At 52.9% G+C, this 14,786-nt stretch overlaps 1 protein-coding gene and 1 long non-coding RNA gene across 5 annotated transcripts; both read right to left on the reverse strand.

Annotated features, from left to right (window-relative positions):
- Positions 1-761: 761 nt before the first annotated feature.
- LOC131497319 (C-type lectin domain family 10 member A-like) lies at positions 762-4,625 on the reverse strand. Of its 4 annotated transcripts, none has more exons than XM_058703521.1 (11): positions 4,480-4,625; positions 4,191-4,293; positions 3,443-3,537; positions 2,759-2,875; positions 2,396-2,491; positions 2,229-2,300; positions 2,081-2,152; positions 1,840-1,926; positions 1,591-1,742; positions 1,228-1,334; positions 762-1,100 (listed from the first exon to the last, which is right to left on the reverse strand). In XM_058703521.1, the coding sequence occupies exons 3-11, from the start codon at positions 3,507-3,509 to the stop codon at positions 947-949; spliced, it is 924 nt and encodes a 307-aa protein (XP_058559504.1). In that variant the 5' UTR covers positions 3,510-3,537; positions 4,191-4,293; positions 4,480-4,625; the 3' UTR covers positions 762-946. The 4 variants fall into 4 exon arrangements, with proteins under 4 accessions (XP_058559504.1, XP_058559506.1, XP_058559505.1 ...); XM_058703523.1 differs by lacking the exon at positions 4,480-4,625 and adding an exon at positions 3,803-3,891 and having other exon boundaries at positions 4,191-4,442; XM_058703522.1 differs by lacking the exon at positions 4,480-4,625 and adding an exon at positions 3,803-3,897 and having other exon boundaries at positions 4,191-4,442.
- A 1,696-nt stretch (positions 4,626-6,321) lies between these two features.
- Positions 6,322-10,896, reverse strand: LOC131497322 (uncharacterized). Its single transcript, XR_009254893.1, has 3 exons — positions 9,984-10,896; positions 9,774-9,890; positions 6,322-6,743 (listed from the first exon to the last, which is right to left on the reverse strand). It is a non-coding gene; the product is annotated as an uncharacterized LOC131497322 (long non-coding RNA).
- Positions 10,897-14,786: the final 3,890 nt, after the last annotated feature.

A 14,786-nucleotide genomic window follows, 5' to 3' on the forward strand; every position in this document is an offset into this window, starting at 1 on the left:
TGATGGAAAATAGGATGACGGTTGCCCAAAAAATTCAAAATAGAATGACCACGTGATCCGTCAGTGTCACCTCTGGGCATATACCCAAAGGAAATGAAAATAGAGCACGAAAGAGATAGCCGCACCCCCATATTCACTGCAGCATCCGTCACAATAACCAAGATATGGAAACAACCTGCATGTTCATCAACGGATGAACGGACAGAGATGTGGTGTAGATAATACCACGGAACCGGGTTCAGCCGTGAGAAGGAAGGGAAGTCAACCGTTTGCAACAATAGGGATAGACCTTGGGGGCGTTCCGCCAAAGTGAAATGAACCAGAGAAAAGGCGGATACCGCATGGTACCGTTTATGTGTGGAATCAAAAAAACAAAAAGAGAAGGTCAAATTCATAGAAACAGAGAGTAGGCTGGTGGGGCTGGGGAGTGGGGTGGTTGGTAGGGAGAGGTTGGGTAAAGGGTACGAAGTTGTAGCTACGGGATGACTAAGGTCTGAGGATCTCACGGTCGCTAGTCGTGAACGCTATCGTATAATTGGGATTTACCGAGAGAGTAGGATTCGCGTGTCCTCGCACGCACACGCGCACACACACACACGCGCGCGCGCGCGATGGATCCACGAGGGGATTAACCACATGGGGGACCCTTTCACAGTGTATACGAATATCAAATCGCAGTGATGCACACCTCAAACACCTTGCAATTTGGTGGGTCGATTATACCTCAGTAAAGCTGAAATGAAAACAAACGCACAAACACCTGAAGGAAGTCTAGATGGTCTCTTGAACACCAAGGAGGGTAACATTCAAAATGGTGGCAGTGACCCAAACTCCCAGGGCTCAGTCCTGTCCCACGGGGTCCTATCGGGGGTCTCAGGGGAAGGCCCCCTCCCACTCCCTGCAGCTTGGTGGCCGGGTGGCCCGCGGGCAGCGCTCGGCCACCACGCTAGCCGGCCACGCCCAGGCGGGCCTCGCACACCCAGCGGTAGGGTCTCTGGCAGACATCATCGTTCCAGCCGTCGGGGTGGAAGTGGGCACAGTCCTCGCCCCCGCCCAGCCCGTGCCCATGCCAGTCGTCCGGCTGGCCCGGCCTCCAGTTCCTGCGGAGAGAGGACAATGGCCAGAGGGCCCAGAACCCAGGCTCGGGGACAAGGGACTGGGGGTCAGACCCCGGAGGGGCAGGGGCTGAAGGGGGCAGAGGGGCACAGAAAGCCAGGCCCCACTCACTTGAAGTTGGTCTCATAGTCCGTCCCATCCACCCATTTCCAGGCTCCTTCGGCATCACTGAGGCCCATCCAGACGTGTAAGGAGCCTATATGTTCCTGCACAAAGTTCTGGGGCGACAGAAGGGCAAGGGTGACTTCTCTCCAGCCCAGCCTACTCCCTGGACTCGCAGTTCTGAACTTGGCGTGTCCATTCAGCCCGTTGGGGGACACTGGGGACGGTTACCCCGATGCCCCCGGCCAGTGAAACTTCTGGGAGTGGCTCAGCGGGTGACAGAGCTCAACCAAGCCCCCTCGGGGATTCCGACAGCCCGGCCGAGGTTGAGAACCGCTGCCCTCAAGGGGACCCCGGCACTGAGGCGCTCACCTGCTCCTCCCTGGAGTTGACGACCACCAGGTGCGCGTTCTCCAGCCGGCAGTGCTTCTCAGCCTCCGGCCAGGTCTTCCCGGAGCGTGAGAACCAGTAGCAGCTGCCCTCGAACTCCAGCCAGTTGACCGGGCAGCAGGTACTTTGAGAGCCTGAGGGGCGGGGGACGGGGAGGGTCTGAGATGCCACCCAGGGGTGGGGGTGGGGGGACGAGCAGGAAATGGGGCGCAGCACCCCCAGGCCCCTCACCGTTGCTCTTGAGAGCGGCCACCTGGCAGGTCAGGGTTCTCAGGTCCTTGGCCAGCTGCTGGACTCGAGCGAGGGTATCGGAATGATCTGGGACACACACACAGGTGGGCAGCGGGGGCAGCGCCTGGGGGGGCTCAGCGAGCCCCCGGAAGCCAGGCGTCCTGGCGCGGGCCAGCCTAGGGACCTCTGCGCCCTGTCCCGCGTGCGCGCCACGCCCCGGTGACGGGGACAGGGCCCCCACCTGCTTGCAGCTGCCGCTGGTCCTTCTCCAGCTTGCTCTCCAGGGCGAACACCTTGTCGTTCAGGCTGCGGGCTGCAGGGCAGGGGGTCAGCACCGAGGCCGCCCCCCCCACCCCCACCCCTCTCCCCGGGGAGCCGCGGCTTCTCACCTGCTTGCAGCTCCCGCTTGTGATTTTCCACCTCGGCTTTCAGAGACGTTGTCGTTTCTTGCAAACTGCCGCCTGGGGGACACGTGGGGGGGGGACTCGGTGCTCGGGACCCCCTCCCCCACCCCCACCCCCGCCCCCACGGAGCCCCTTCCGGGTGCCGGGCTCACCCTGGGCGTTCAGGGCCTGGAGCTCGGCCGAGGTGCTTGAGGTGAAGTTGCTGAAAGTGGCTCCCAGGGTCACCAGGTCCCTCTGACACTTGGAATCTGATGGGGAGGGGACAAAGCATGCTGGGATTTATCAGGCCCTCTGTGAGCCGGCAGACAGCGGGCTCACCGCGCGCCGTCTCCTCACATGACCCAACCCAGAGGGACGGGCCCTATCCGTATCCGGTGTCCCGGTCTGGAGGGGTTAGGCCACTGGGCTACTCAGCCAACCGCACCAAGTGACAGAGCCAGCGGCCACCCTACCCGCCGCCACCCCCACCCCACCCCCGTGAGCTCTCTCCTCCCTGCCCACGCCGCTCCCCTCACTCTGGGATCCGATCACACAGATGCCAACCAGCAGGAGGAGGCTGATGCCCAGGGAGAGCAGGAAGGGCCGGGGGCCAGAGCAGAGCCGCTGCAGGTGGTGGAGAGGAGGAGGCGGCCCTGTGAGGGGAGAGGGCGTCAGGGCGGGACAGGGAGGAGGAGAGGGCCCAGGGACCAGTCAGGGATGAGGGCTGTCACGGGTAATGCTGGGAGGCCGAGGCAGGACATGTGGGGCGGGGTGCGTCCAGGCCTCTGACCCCTCAGGGACCAGCCCAAGCCCTCAGCCGCCTGGGACCCTCGCGCCTCCGTGGGGACGCACAGACACAAGGACCCACAGATGGAGGGGGACGGTGATGGGCAAGACGCCATCAGAGTTGGGGGAGGGGCAGAAGGACCCAGAGAGAGCCGGAGCCCCGCCAGGCTCACAGGTGGGTTTCCTTCTGAACCCAAATACTCTTCCCTCCATGCCAACCCTCACGGCCTCCTCCAGAGCAGAGGGACCCCAGGCCCCCTGTGGCCCTCTCTGTCCCTGTCTTCACACTGGGGTCCCCAGAGGCTGGGGCCGGACCCCCTCGGGATGGGGGCCCCCCTGCAGCCCACACACGTTAGGGGTGCGCGTATGACAACAGAAACCCTCTACCCCTGAAGAGTGTATTGAAGGAGGGAACATTTCCCCATCCCTCTTACCGTTTCTAGACCCCTGGCTTTGCTTCTCTGTCTCCGAGTGCTGGAACTTTTCATACTGCATAGACATGCTTGGACCAAGGCTGGGGCTACTGGGGCTGAAAGGGAAGCAGGGCCGGGGGGCCAGGCTGAGGCAGGAGCTGGGGCGAAGCGGGGAGGCTGGGACTCGGTGGGAGCCCAGGTCAGGCCCAGAGTCCAAGGAAGAGGTGAACTCAGGTTGAGGGCGCGCCCAGGGCCGGAGAGAGGCTTGGGCCTGGTTCTGGGTTTGTGGGCGAGGTTGGACGTGGGGTCGGGGCTGGGGGTCGGGCGGGGTGGCGTTGAGCTGGGGACTGAAGGAGGGAAAGTAGGATCTAAATGCAGTACTGGCTGGGACTGGGGCCGACGCCGGGCTGGCACCGAGGGGCACGTCCTGCCGGCTGGGGTCGGGGATGTGGCTGAGCCTACGCCTGGTGCTGAAGCTGGAAACAGAGTCGGGGTCAACTTTGGGAAGGGGCTGGTGTTAAGATTCCAGTTGATTCTGAGGTCCAAGCTGGGGCTGGGGCTTAAGGGGAAGCTGGGGTTAATATCGCGGTTAGGGCCGCGGCCGGGGTCGGGGCTGGAACGGGGCTGAGTCTGTGCCTGAGATTCGGCCCCCCCATACTTCAAGCCCAACCCAGCGAAGGGAACAGAGTGTAAAACCTCCCCTCGGCCACTGAATCCCCAAGCTGTCCCTTACCATTTCTTGGTCTCCCCTAAGTGCCAGGCTGGTTACCTGCGTCTGGAACTCCTTGCGCAGCAATGCCCAGAGTTGGAAAACACGAAATCCTGGAGATCCCGAGTGGGGGTCACCTACTCGACCAGAGTCCTGCCGGTGTCTGTGTGCCAAAGCCCAGGAGGCTCTAAGCTGGAATCTCCCGTTTCCCCGACTGGAGTGGGGAAGGGATCGGAAGGCTTGCACGAGGAAGGGGCTGGATACGGGGCAGGTCCGCTCTCCTCCTCCTCTGGGGTGTTTCTACTCCCTGTCCCCTCCTCTTAAGCCCCCCTGACTTCCTCATTTTTACCATTCGGGAGAGGGGAGCCAGACCAGAAGGTCCAAAGGCCAGTGTGTCGGTTCTCCTCACCCACGCCCCCTTTCGCTTCCTTCATCTAAAGTTCCCAGAACCCGTCTCCATCAGTGCGCAGCTGGGTCCAGAGGAGCGCATCTCTGGTCTTGCTCAATCTCACCAAGTCCCGACACATGAGCTTCCCCTGGGGCGCCCCGCCCCCCCCCCCCCCCCCCCAGGGAGGGAAGAAGACACGGCAGAGTGGGGTTTCCTGGCTGCAAAGGGAGGAAGGAGGCAGGAAAGAGAAATTTTACCGAGCATCGAATCTGTAACAGGGGATTGTGCCGGAGGCATGCCAGACATTAACCGTTCCGATCCCACAAGAATCTTGGGGAGGAGCTTTGGATGGCAGACTGAGGCTCAGAGCCGGGCCGTGGGCTTCCCAAGTTCATGGGTGTGCTGAGTGCAAGGGGCCAGAATTCCAGACCACCCTGGCCTGGCCATCTTCAAGAGAGGGAACTGGATTGAATCCCATCACCTGTAAATCTCATTGCCACACACAGTGTGAATTCACACTCACAGTCTTTTCTTTTTCTTTTCTTTCTTTTTATTTGCTTAACGTTTATTTATTTTTGAGAGAGAGCGCGAGCAAGTGGGGGAGGGGCCGAGAGAGAGGGAGACACAGAATCCGAAGCAGGCTCCAGGCTCTGAGCCATCAGCACAGAGCCCGATGCAGGGCTCGAACTCACAGACCGCGAGATCGTGACCTGAGCCGAAGTCAGACACTTAATCGACCGAGCCACCCAGGCGCCCCGAGATAGGGTCAATTTTTATCAAGGCCATCAAGAGTAGGGTGTCAAGAAAGGCCTTACTGGGAAGGTGATATATGATCAATGGTCTCCAGGAGGTGAGGGAGCAAGTTATGAGGAGCTCCAGGAGGAATAGGGCTCCAAACGGAAGGCACAGCAGGTGCAAAGTGTGGAAGAATGTCTAGGGTGTACAAGGATTCTCCATTCGCCAGACATTTTATGGAAACATGAGCTAGAGAGAAGAGGAGTAGATGAGTCACAGAGGGAGAAGGGAGGCCGCCAATTCATTAGGGCACTCAGGCTATTGTTAAGTGTTTGTTTTTACTCCAAGTTGGAGGGGCAGACTTTGGAGGGGTCGGAGCAGAGGAGGGAATGACCCGACTTGTATGTTAACTCGCACGTGTGACACCTGTGTTGTGAATCCCACGAAACGAGACAAGAGCGGAAACGGAGCGTTGTGCTCGGAGGCGGTGAGAAGGGTTCTGATCCTGGATAGGCTGCGAAGGTAGAGTTAACAGGATTCTGCTGATAAATTTCGTGTGGGTTTCACACACACACACACAAAAGTAGTTCTCCTTCCAGGCCCCAAAATAAAGTACACTTAGAGCATTTCCCATAAATTGCTGAGTCCTGAGGAAAAACCGCTTTATCCCTGACTTTTGCAAAGCCGACGCCTAAAGATATGTGATGACCTTTTGCAACTGCGTTCATCGTGTGGGAACAGTGCTGTGTTGTCATCATGAGCAGGTTAGAAGCTTGTTAACACTGATGACGGTGCAGCTTTCCTCCCAATCCCTCCCGAGGTTCTGTTCCGTGAGCCCGTCCTCCCAAAGGCCGATCCCTTCCTGACTTCTTCGCAAGTTGCCCTCTTTTCTTTCCTAAATGCTTCTGCCTCTGAGGCCTTTGGAGGCTTCTGCCTTCTTGACCATCATAGCTTCCGTCTTCCACCTCTTTCTCCCTGCTGCCTCTCCTAGCACCTCAGCTGGCCAGGATTTCTTTCTTTCTTTCTTTCTTTTTTTTTTTTAACGTTTATTTATTTTTGAGACACAGAGAGACAGAGCATGAACGGGGGAGGGGCAGAGAGAGAGGGAGACACAGAATCGGAAACAGGCTCCAGGCTCTGAGCCGTCAGCCCAGAGCCCGACGCGGGGCTCGAACTCACGGACCGGGAGATCGTGACCTGAGCTGAAGTCGGACACTTAACCAACTGAGCCACCCAGGCGCCCCATCAAAAGACATAAACTTTTAAAAAAGAGAGGAGAGAGAGAGAGAGAGAAAGACTGGAACTTAGAAGAAAAATGGGTCTTGAGGGTTTTCGCACACCACGTCCTTCTGTTTAATGGACCGTTAAATGACTCCCCTGGTGATGCCTTTTTGAGCTGCGGATCCTTCAACTGGATTAACGATGCTGAAGTGAACAGGTTCGTAATGCCTGTTGGTGCTTAGAAGCGAAGACTGCTCTTGGATAGATTTCTAGAAGTAAAACGGGCAGAAACGTCGTTATCAGTCCACCTTCTCCCTACCGTGTAGAGGGATATTCATTTATCCACACCTTCACCTACAAACCTGTCAGTTCTCGCCAGTGTGATGTTCAAGAAACAAATACCTTCTCTGTTGTTTCAGCGATGGCTTAACTGACTACTGGCTTGGGAGAAACAAAGCTTTGTCTTGCTGAGGTTCAGAAACTGTCAGAAGCTCTTGTATTTACTTAAAGTTTTTTTTTAATGTTTATTTTTGAGAGAGAGACAGAGACAGAGTACGAGTAGGGGGTGGCAGAGAGAGAGGGAGACACAGAATCTGAAGCGGGTTCCAGGCTCTGAGCTGTCAGCACAGAGTCCGACGCGGGGCTCGAACCCACAAACTGTGGGATGGTAACCTGAGCCGAAGTCGGACGCTCAACCAACTGGGCCACCCAGGTGCTCCTTTTCAAGGAAAGTTTTTAAGCTAATTCATTTAAAATTGCATCTACAGGGATGAACAATAAGCACACTTCAAGAAAATTACTATTTTCCACATTGGCAATGAATTTACGACTTCCCACGTTATCTAAATATTTCTCACAGGGGCACCCAGGAGGCTCAGTCGGTTAAGTGTCCGACTCTTGGTTTCCCCTCAGGTCATGATCTCACGGTTTGTGGGTTCGAGCCCCATGTCTGGCTCTGCGATGACAGTGTGGAGCCTGCTTGGGATTCTCTCTCTCTCTCTCTCTCTCTCTCTCTCTCTCTCTCTCTCCCCCTCTCTCTCTGCCCTCCCACACACACACTCTCTCTCTCTCTCTCAAAAATAAATAACAAATACATAAAATAAATATAAATAAATAAGTAAAACCTTATGAGACCCATCCTGAAGGAACTCAGGGCTTAGGCTTTTATTCTTCTATGTGAACGCTAACATTATTTTATCCTACCCCCCCCCCCCCCCGCCCACAGTGTTGGCATTCAGGTCAAAACCACGATACGTGTTTCTGTAATCGGCCTAATGGGCATTTATAGACCGCTCCACTCAACAGTGGCAGAAGACACGTCGTTCAAGTGCACGTGGGACTGCCCCCAAGACAGACCGTGTCACACAACAAACTTTATAACACATGTAAGCAAATTGAAATTTTACATCTGTCCTCGATAATAATGGAATTAAGCCAGAAAACAATTAGATGGAAAACCAAAAAAGATAATTATAAAAATCTCCCAACCCTCAAAATTATGCAACACATTTCTCAATAATCCATGGGTCAAAGAGAGAGTCTCAAGAAAAATTAGAAACGATTTTAAACTGAACTGCAATGAAAATACAACAGATCAGGGGCGCCTGGGTGGCTCAGTGGTTAAGCATCCGACTTCGGCTCAGGTCATGATCTCAAGGTTCATGGGTTTGAGCCCCGCGTCGGGCTCTGTGCCGACAGCTCGGAGCCTGGAGCCTGTTTCGGATTCTGTGTCTCCCTCTCTCTCTCTCCCCTTCTCCTGCTCATGTTCTCTCTCTCTCTCTCTCTCAAAAATAAATAAGCATTAAAAAGAATTTTTAACAAACAAAAAAACTAGCAGCAAATGAGATAGAAAGGAGTTTCCTCAACCTGTAAAAGGGCATCTACACCAAGACCTCATTTTGTTGTTATCAGATGACTCTCCTGGATTTATCCTTCCTTTGCATTCAGCTCTAAGACCAGTCTTAACTCCAGGTCACAAAAGCCCAGCCCAGACCAGAGCGAAGCCTCATGCAGCCCGACTCGGGACTCGCAGGCACGGGGCTCCAGCAGACATTGCCAAGGCTTTGCTCGGATCCCTTCCGGATCCCTTCCCTCTCATTCTTCATGGGCGGCACCTGTGTCTCTTGGTCAGAAGCCTGCCCTCAAGCTGCCCGAACACAGTTTCGGAACCCACAGTGGGATGTACCTTGGGATTCCCATTCTCGCCAACCCCAGGCAGAACCCGAACCAATGGCCGTTGGGTGCAAGAGTAGAAGGGCTCCGGGTCCCTTGTTCCTGACTGGGGAAAGCTGTGCCGGGACAGGACCCATTGTTGGGACTGTGCTCAAGATCACCTAGTCACACTTCCTAACGAGTCACTTTCCAAAGAATCTCAGTCTCTGGTACACCCTTGCATAACTTCCTCCCCCTCCTCCTCCTGCACCCCCATCCCCCTATCTGTTTTCCTGGGAACACTTTCTCATAAATCACTTTCATAAAGATCCGTATCACAGGACCTGCCACTGGAGAATCTAGGACAGGAGTCATGGGCTGTTCTGTTCTTCCTTCCCCTTTCTTTCCTCTTCTCCTCACTGAGCGTCAAGGGTTGGGCGAAGGAGGGAGGAATTCATGGAAGAGGCCCGCAATCTGGTGCCGTTGTGGCTGGCAGTCAGGACGCTCTTTACAGCAGGCCTCCAACAGTGGCCTTCCATGGGATCTGTTGGTGGTGCCTCTGAGACTCTTATGGGACCCTCTGCACCATAGGAGCCCCTCCCAAGGACAACAGATTCTCCAGCTACCCTCTGATGGCCACCATTGGCTCTTGCCCCAATGGCCACCATTGGCTCTTGCCCCAGTGGCCACCATTGGCTCTTGCCCAATGGCCACCATCAGCTCCTGCCCCAATGGCCACCATTGGCTCTTGCCCAATAGCCACCATCAGCTCCTGCCCCAATGGCCAACTATCCTAGATTTCAGCCATACACACACGGTCTCCTTCAGCCTCACTCTGCCACAAAGTGCTCTTGGGCAGGGTCCTTCCTGGATGGCTCAAGCCTGGCATCCCTGGGGTCCACCAGGCTCACATTTTCCATGACATTCTCACCCTGACAGATGACCAAGTGCGGCAGGACCCACTGATGCACGGGGCAGCTTTAGCCCCGGTTCTCTGCCTTCAGACGTCTCCTGTCAAGGACAAGTCTCTGTCTCCACGAGTGCCCTCAAAAATCCTGAAGACACATCCACGGCCGCCCCTAAAGTTCTTCTTGCCCCTGTCAAATAGCAGTCCACGGCCGTCCCCACAGCGTCTGCGGCTTACCTACCATCTGGCCCGGTAGTGACATGCCTGTCGTCCCCCCTTCACAGACACCCCCGTCTCTACTGTGGCTCCCTTTGGACTCCAGCATCTGGCCAGTGGGTTGCAGGGAAGCATCCCCTCCCTCCATATGGAGAAAAAAAAAAAGACTTGAATCTCCTGCCACATGTAAGAATGCCCTTGAAATGAACTCCTCAACTCCCTCGTCCCCTCTTACAGAGGCAGGGAGGGATGGTGGTGGCCTATTTTGGCACCTCTTGGTAAATCCTGCCTACGTGCATCCAGCTCCCCTGGTTTTTAAAGGCACGGCCATTATCCACAATCGTTCTCGGCTTTGGGAATCCAGCCAAACTTCTATAAAAACAGGAAAAGTGTCGTTTAATCTCTCTCATGTGGCCCCGTCACTCTTCTCACTTCCTGAATCGGGCTTTGCCAAGATTTGATTGATCACATGAGAGTTTTTGTAAACAGATTTTTGCTAAGAGGGTAGAAAGACAGACTACAGGCTTGGAGAAGATATTCGCAGACCACATACCAAACAGAAGACGAGTGTCTAGAATATGTGAAGAATCTTCCAAGCCCCACGCGGGGGAGAGATGACTAACGTAGGCTTTAATGTTTCACACCTCCGTGCTCATGTATCGCTTTGCCCTCAGAAGGTGCTCAGATAGACTGGGCTGAAAGAAATTATTCAATCCCCCCCAAATACTGTCCAAGTTCTTCAAGTAAATTCACTCAACTATAATTACACAAGGATATGTATACTGGATATGCAAAAAAAGAATTCTTGGGGCATCTGGGTGGCTCAGTTGGTTAAGGGTCCAACCCTTTGATTTTGGCTGAGGTCATGATGTCTTTCTTGGTTGTGAGTTCGAGCCCCACATCGAGCTTCATGCTGAGTGTGGAGCCAGCTTGGGATCCTCTCTCCCTCAAAAAAACGTTTCTTTAATGTTGATTTATTTTGAGAGAGAGAGAGAGAAAACGCAAGTGGGGGAAGGGCAGAGAGAGAGGGGGAGAGAGTGCCAGGCAGGTTCTGCACAGTCAGCATGGAGCCCAACACGGTGCTTGGTCCCACCAACCTTCAGATAATGACTTGTACTGAAATCAAGAGTTGGACAGACTGAGCCATTAAATTGTTTTAATTAAAAAATTTTTTTAAGTTTATTTATTTTGAAAGAGAGATAGAGAGCTCGAGCAGGGGAGGGTCAGAGAGAGAGATGGAGAGAGAAAGAATTCCAAGCAGGCTCCCTGCCATCAGCGCAGAGCCCCACGTGGGGCTCGAACCCACAAATCACGAAATCGTGACCCAAGCCAAAATCCAGAGTCGGGCACTTAGCTGACTGAGCTACCCAGGCCCCCTCTGCAAAAAAAAAAAAAAAAAAAAAAAAAAAAAAAAAAAAAAAAAAAAAAAAAAAAAAAAAAAATTTTTAAAGCATTCTCAAAATCCAACAGTAGAATAAACCAATTAGAAAATGGGCAAAAAACACACAGACGTTTCTCCGAAGAGGACATACACATAGAAAACAAGCACAGGAGATGTGCGACGTACCATTGGCCATCAGCGAAATGCAAAGTAAAAGCACAGTAATATACGGGGCGCCTGGGGGGCTCAGTCGGTTCAGTGTCCAACTTCGGCTCGGGTCATGAGCTCGCAGTTCGTGAGTTCGAGCCCCACGTCGGGCACAGAAATTACTTTAAAAAATAAAATCCAAGAGTAGGTATTTAAAAGCATGTCTCCTTTTGGCATGGATTAAGGTCTTCCTTTGATAGATTGCTGTGACAAAATTATTTCTAAAAGCACAGTGGAAGCTACTTTCGTTTTTACGTATTATTATCATTATTATAGGAAGCAGTTGGCTCCCACTGTTTTGTTCATCTCTCAGAAAGACAGTTTTACTTTATCAAATGTTCTGCTCACAACCGTGCACTCCACTCAGATTTCCTCTCCCCTCCAGTGAGTCCTTCCAACAACACAAGGGAACAGAAAATTATGCTTAGTGGAATTTTCTTTTTATTCTTCTCTTACGTTTTTTTTCACCCTCCCTTTGATACAAAGGTACCTTTGATGCAACTGATGAGCCAAGGTTGATACTTTTTTTTTTTTTTAAAGAAATCTCAGTGGACTCAGGAGCGCCTGGGTGGCTCGGTCGGTTGAGCATTTAGTTCTTGGTTTCGGCCTGGGTCATGATCCCAGGGTCATGGGATCGAGCCCCTTGTCAGGCTCTGTGCTAGCATGGAGCTTGCTTAAGATTCTCTCTCTCTCTCTCTCTCTCTCTCTCTCTCTCCCAGAAAACTCGCCGGACGAGCAGGACAGCAGGACGTCCCAAGGCGACTGCACTGCCCCAGATCCAGTGACACCGAGGCCCCCAGCCTGGCGGGCGGGCAGGCGGCCCCGGAAGGCACAGAGCAGACTGACAAGGAACCTCCGGTGCCCTGAGCTCCAGGACCCCACCAGGCCCCTTATGAGGGCCCCAGTGGCCCCGGCAACGTCTTCCCAGGATCGGAAACTTTTGTAAGTTGTGCAAACAGAAGTTATTCTCACTACAATCAGTGAGGGTGACCAGTGTCTCTCTCCCCTGCCACTTCCCCCCCTTCACACTGTCCTCTGTGCCAGGGGGCTGGGGACGCCTGGGTGGTTCAGGCGAAGCATCCGACTGTTGATTTTCGGTCAGGTCACGATCCCAGGGTGGTGGGATCGAGCCACACATCAGACTCCACAGTGAGTGTGGAACCTGCCTGGGATTCTCTCTCTCACTGCCCTTTCCCTGCCAGCTCTCTCTCTCTCTCTCTCTCTCTCTCTCTCTGTCTTTCTCTCTCTCAAAATAAATAAATAAACATTGGAAAAAAAAGAATTAGGCTGGAAATACATTTGACTTGAGTGGGACGGCCACGGGCACGTGGTTTGCAGTCACATCGTGGATCCGTGTGGCTTTCAGGGGTCCTTCAGCCACAGGCTGTGCAGACGCACCGGGGGGAGACACTGAGGTGGGACGCGAAATGCGCCCTGAAGCTCTTGACATCGGAGATAAAGAGTAAACCACAACAACCTGTCCCTTCTCCTTGTGGAAAGACACCTTGCCACGTCTTTGCCACGCGTACGAGTACACAGTGAGTACTCAGGGGGGAAAAAAGTGTAGGGAAAATGAATTTTATTTTTTTAATAGTTTTTATTTTTTTGTAAAAGCTTATTTATTTATTTTGAGAGAGAGCAGGGCTCGATCTCACACATCGTGAGATCATGACCTGAGCCGAAGTCGGACGCTTAACCGACGGAGCCACCCAGGCGCCCCTAGGAAAATGAATTTTAGAGGTAAGTTGGGAATATTATTACAAATATCATATCCTTTTTCAGGATTTTGTGGTGTTTATGGCAGCTTTCAGCTTTTTAGAGTTGTGGGGAGGAGGGTTATAACTTAAGTAAATATTCATAATGTTATTCTTTTTTAAGTTTTACTTATTTATTTTGATAGAAAGAGAATGAGAGAGTGTGTGTGAGCAGGGGAGGGGCAGAGAGAGAAGGAGAGAGAACCCCAAGCAGGCTCCACGCTGTCAGCACAGAGCCCGATTTGGGGCTCGATCTCACAAACCTTGAGATCACGGCCTGAGCCGATCTCAAGAGTCAGATGCTTAACCGACCGGGCCACCCAGGCGCCCCTCATAATGTTATTTTTTTAAGGAAGGCTCCTCAAAACTGTGTATGCTTCGGGCCCCATAAATCTTGGCTTCACCCACGTGGCTCTAGGAAAACCCAGACACTGGTTATGTGACCTGTCACCGCGTGCAGAAAATTATATCCGGGCTTTTTCCAGTCAAGGATGATTTCATAACAGGTTCAAAGAACGCGAAGAAAATTTTTAAGCGAAATAATTATTAACTTCAGAAGAAACAGCAGTTGTGCAAGAAAGGAACCGTAACCAGATCACGCGGCGTGGCTCAGCGGGTACCAGGTTGGAGGCAGGCGTAACTGATGCAGATCCTGAATTGGGATTTCAATGAAAATTGGTTGGACGCCTGGGTGGCTCAGTCGGTTAAGCATCGGACCGTTTTGTTTTTTTTAATTTACATCCAAGTTAGCATAGAGCGCAATAATGATCTCAGGACTAGATTCCTGTGACTCATCCCCTACGTATAACACCCAGTGCCCGTCCCAACAGGTGCCCTCCTTAATGCCCCTCCCCCATTTAGCCCACCCCCCCCAGCCCCTCCAGCAACCCTCAGTTTTTCCTCCGTATTTAAGAGTCTCTTATGTTTTGTCCCCCTCCCTGTTTTTATATTACTTTTGCTTCCCTTCCCTTATGTTCATCCGTCTTGTATCTTAAATTCCACATATCACTGAAGTCCCATGATATTCGTCTTTCTCTGACTGACTGATTTCACTTAGCATAAAGCATCGTAGCATAAAGCAGAAGATCTCAGCTCAGGTCACGATCTTGTGGTTCGTGAGTCGGAGACCCACGTCGGGCTCTGCCCCAGTGGCACGGAGCCTGATTGGGATTCTGTCCCTCCTTCTCTCTGTCCCTCCCACCCCCCTCAAAATAAATAAATAAACTTAAAATTAAAAAAAACATTCTGATATCAATCCTAGAGGGCACAACTAAGCCCCGGAAGCGGTTTCTCTGAGCAGCCCGTGCTTCAAGCCCTGTAAGGCTTGAAGCCTCATGAATGACCACTTCTGTAGTTTCATAATTTAATGCCGATCATATATGCTTTGAAGGAGGAGTCCTAGAAAATTTTGCAAGTGAAAATGAGGAAATCTTGGAGCGCCTGGGTGGCTCAGTCAGTTAAGCATCTGACTTTGGCTCACGTCATGATCTTGTGGTTCGAGAGTTTGAGCCCCGAGTCGGGCTCTGTGTTGACAGCTCAGCTCAGAGCCTGGAGCCTGCTTTGGATTCTGTCTCCCTCTCTCTCTGCCCCTACCCCATTCAGGTTCTGCCTCTCTCTCAAAAATAAATGAGCATTAAAAAATTTTTTTAAAAAGAAAATTAGGAAATGGAGAAAGCATGGGGTTAGAAGCAGCAAT

The sequence above is a fragment of the Neofelis nebulosa genome, chromosome 16, assembly GCF_028018385.1.
Source record: "Neofelis nebulosa isolate mNeoNeb1 chromosome 16, mNeoNeb1.pri, whole genome shotgun sequence".
NCBI lineage: Eukaryota > Metazoa > Chordata > Mammalia > Carnivora > Felidae > Neofelis > Neofelis nebulosa.